The following is a 4277-nucleotide window of genomic DNA, read 5'->3' as shown; positions in this document are numbered from 1 at the left end:
AGAGAGAAGAGGAGACTCTGGGCGGACTCTTCCTGCCTAGGTTTCTTCCCAGAGGGTCCAGGGAGGCTGCGGACTGGCTGCCTGAGTCCCGGCCCCACCCTCTCCCTCCCCCGGCCCCTCCCATCAGAGGTGGTACCTTCACCTTAACCTCTGCCTTAACCTCCAATGCAGAGAAGCTACAGAAAGGCTTCCCTCTCCCGCTGCCCGCCTACATCGAGCTCTTCAACCTGACCCTTCAGCCTTACCAGGTGAGTCCCCAGGGTCTCCTTCGCCAAATCTCCTACTTCGATAGCCACCTTCCTCCAGCTCTGGATCAAGCGCTGTCGACCCTTCCAACACTCCCACAGGGTATGTTGCTAAACAGAAGAGAGGATAAGACTCAGGGACGCCACACCGCCATTAAATGAAGTCCAAAGTCAAAGCCAGGTCCCGGTTTTTAACCCCTGAGTTGTACCACTCCCACACAATACTTGGTAGAAATGGAACTCACTTAGTGGCCCCAAGCCTCCTTTATAAGGTGGATGCATTTAAATATTTGACAGATATGTGACGCATGCCTTCCTTTGCATCCAGCATCCTTCCAGGCCCTTGGTCAGTGTCTGGCAGATTAAGACACCGGAATGGACAGCCTTCTCTTCCCTTTTCCCTGGTCTGACCCCAACAGCATCTGACACTATTTTCCCCATCCTTGGAACACTTTCTTCTCTTAGCTTTGATGATTCCTTCTCCAGGTTTTCCAGCCACCTCTCACTGTGTTATTTGGTCTCCTTTACTGGTTCCTTCTTCCCCTCCCAGAGAGAGTTCTCCAGGGTTCCTGCCCCAGCCTCTGCCCTTCCCCCACAATTGCTTTCCCTGGTCACTGTCGTCTTCTTTTTCTTAATATTTATTCATTTGGCTGCACTGGGTCTTAGTTGCGGTATGCAGGATCTTTAGTTGCTTCGTGTGAACTCTTTAGTTATGACATGTGGGATCTATTTCCCTGACCAGCATGGAGTTTCAGCCACTGGGCCACCAAAGAAGTTCCTCCCTGGTCACTTTCATCAGCATAAGCACAACAGTCATCTCCGTGTGACCCGGCCGAGGTTCCAGTCTCTTCTATGTGCCCAGAGTACACATACTGGCTTCTTCAGTGTCTCCACTCTAAAGTTCCTTACACCCACTATGTCCCAAAGAGCTGATAACTCTACAAGGAAGCCATCACCCACTCTTGCATTCCTTACCTCAGTCCAGGGCTTTCTGATGACCCTCATGGGAAACCCCCACCCAGATTCCTCGCTCTCCCTCACCCCCAACATCCAGTCCACCAGTCCCCAATTCTTTCAACCTAACTGGAGAACTCCCAGGGCTAAGAGACAATAGAGAAGTTAATTGAGTGAGCAGAGGAAACACATCCCCCACATCCCCCACATCTAACCCAGTTCATCCTTAAAATAAAAAATGACCCCCTGGGCACAACTGAATTCCTTTCTGAACATTCTTGAGTGAAGGGCAGGAAGGAGCAAAAGAGAAGTGGTTTTGCAGCCTTGATGGCAAGGAGGGCTCCCTGGAGCTGCCAAGAGGCAGGGATGACAAATGAAGGCCTTCACGGCAGCCCGGGGGTCTCCACGTCTGAGCGGAAAACAGCTGCCAGGGAAACTGCTGACAGATTCTCGGGCATGGGCAGCCGCTAATGTGCAGACCGTAGGGGTGGGATGCCAGCCCCCTGCCCCCACTCACTCTTGCCTTTCTGTCAGCAGAGAGGCTCTCTCTTTCCCAGCAGGCAAGCTCCCAAAGTTTTCTTCTAAAAACCCCAGCATTCCCACCCTCACAAATGAGGGATACTGTTCCGGCAGATGACGGCGTTCTCATCTCTCCCCCAGGATTTCCTGCTGTTCGGTGCAGATGTCCACTACAGCTGAAGACCCCATGGGTGCCGGGGGCCGTCAATCAGGAGGTGCAGGGTTGTCAGCACCCGTTCCTGACACGCCCCTGGGGCACAGGCTGCCCCCTCTCTAGGCTTCCCTCTCTAGCTCAGGACTCAGAGACTCTTGCAAACTTCTCTGAACTCAGATTCAGAAATGATCCAAACATGAAACTTGGTCTTTTGGAAAACTGAGAGATGTGTATTTTAGGAATTGTTTCTTCCAAGGGCTAAGGCTGCAGGGACATTTCCTCCAAGAATTGCATTTCAATGGTAATCACAATATTTCTCTTTGTGCTTCATACTACATTAAAAAAAAAAAAAAAAACCTTTTTTTTTCTTTGAAATTCTGGTGATCATGTTGTTTCTTCTTGTTTTATGTTCATTCATTCATTTATTGCCTGTACCTGGTGTGGCCAAGATACAATCATCTCTTTTTAGTTCTCTAATAAACCTTTTGAGCTCCCACATGCCTTCCTGAGCAGAAAGCCCCACTGTCCCTTTTTGAGGACACCCCTCATTCCACACTGCCCAAGAATAATTGGGATTTACTTAGTCCAAAAGGAGTGCGTCTTGCTTTCTAATGTCAGGCCGCGGTCCGTAGTCTGTTCATTGGGGTGTTGTTCCTGCCACTGCAAGATGGTGTCGCTGTTGAGCAGTGATTCCTCACAGTCCACCGTCCTGTGTATTTACTGCGACTGCTGCTCTTCTCACCACCACATGGTGACGCTGTTGAGCAGCTGGCCCCCACAGACTGTTCTCTCTGCTCCATACTTGGGCTCCACCTTGATGGCTCCCTTAGTCCATGCTTTCTGCCCAGCCGTTGTGCCTAAAGCAGAACACTAGGCTAGGAGACAGATGCCATTGGAGTTTTTAGTCCATCACATCCTCAGCTAAAATTAACATTTCCCCATGACTCTCCAGATGGGGATACCTAGGTGGTGCTAGTGGTAAAGAACCCGCCTGCCAATGCGGGAGTCGTCCTGGGTGGGGAAGGTTCCCTGGAGGAGGGCATGGCAGCCCACTTCAGTATTATTACCCGGAGAATCCCATGGACCGAAAAAGAGCCTGACGGGCTACAGTCCATGGGGTCACAAAGAGTCAGACATGACTGAAGCGACTTGGCATGCACGCATGACTCTCCAGGCTGGTGAGAAAGCAAGGTCACCAGCCCGGACCATCCTTGGACTCCTGGTGAATTTCTTGGAAACCATGGGCCATTTTCTGCTGTGGGACACCAGGTGTGGCCGTCTTAGGCCATTAGATGGATTCTAACTTGAAAGTGATAAAGCGGTCCTCCTTAGCTGCTGACATTTGGCCTGAGACCAGAAGGATGAGGAAGAGTTTGACACAGGTAGCAGGGTTTAGCATGACATGACCAGATTTAGTTATAAAGTTGTGACTTCTGAAAGCACTGGAAAGGCAAGAGTGGAAGGGGGCGGGAACAAATTAGGAGTCTGTTGTCATGCAGACTTCTTCCAGGCTGATGGTAGTAAAAACATAAAGAAGCATTTGTATTGGAAAAAAAGCAGATAAAAGGTTTTTGGTTTTTTTTTTTAATTTAAAAAGAAAAATGTACATGCTTCTGCTAACAGCATTGATTCTCCGTTAATAGAGGTAGACACTCTGGGGCCACACAGCGGAAGGGAGGGATATTGATCAAGCACAGCACACTAATGATTTCATTTAATCCTCACAACACTTTCCATCCCCCAGAGTGGGACCTGTTCAATCCTTTTCGATTGAGTCATGTCCCAGCTTACACATCTGGCAAGTGGCAGAGCTGGGATCCCTGCCCTTTCTGCCATCAGAGCCCAGGCTCTTTCCACTCCTCCCAGATGTCCAAATCTTGACTGTTTGGGGTGTGGCATGTTAAAGGCAGGACTCCTGGGCTCGGGGGCCTAGGTCGTGCACTGTAAAAAGACACCAGGCTGAAGGAACAAAATCCTTTCTCTAATATATCCCCCAAGAAGGTGCACCTTTTTCTATTTACACTTAATGGAAGCACTGAATAGGAACAGAAAAAAGCAGCGTGTTAGGTTGGAAGAAGAGGACAAGTAGGAGCACAGCATGGGATGAGGCCAAGAGGCTTTTAAGACTGTTAAGGGCTCAATAAAGGACAGAAATGGTATGGACCTAACAGAAGCAAAAGATATTAAGAAGAGGTGGCAAGAATACACAGAAGAACTGTACAAAAAAGATCTTCACAACCCAGATAATCACGATGGTGTGATCACTCATCTAGAGCCAGACATCCTGGAATGTGAAGTCAAGTGGGCCTTAGGAAGCATCACTACAAACAAAGCTAGTGGAGGTGATGGAATTCCAGTTGAGCTCTTTCAAATCCTGAAAGACAATGCTGTGAAAGGGCTGCACT

At 49.2% G+C, this 4277-nt stretch overlaps 1 protein-coding gene across 1 annotated transcript in view; it reads left to right on the top strand.

Annotated features, from left to right (window-relative positions):
• The window catches only part of BPI (bactericidal/permeability-increasing protein), a 30334-nt gene extending 28125 nt beyond the window's left edge, over positions 1-2209 (top strand). Inside the window, exons 14-15 of the mRNA XM_010829170.1 lie at positions 172-248; positions 1860-2209. Coding sequence (XP_010827472.1) covers positions 172-248; positions 1860-1898 — 116 coding nt within the window. The 3' untranslated portion in view covers positions 1899-2209. The remainder of the gene's footprint in view (positions 1-171; positions 249-1859) is intronic.
• The last annotated feature ends 2068 nt before the right edge of the window (positions 2210-4277 follow it).

This window comes from Bison bison, unplaced genomic scaffold (genome assembly GCF_000754665.1).
Source record: "Bison bison bison isolate TAMUID 2011002044 unplaced genomic scaffold, Bison_UMD1.0 scf7180017864500, whole genome shotgun sequence".
Taxonomy (NCBI): domain Eukaryota; kingdom Metazoa; phylum Chordata; class Mammalia; order Artiodactyla; family Bovidae; genus Bison; species Bison bison.
Note: the sequence above shows the minus strand (reverse complement) of the source record. Positions and strands in the feature narration are given on the sequence as shown.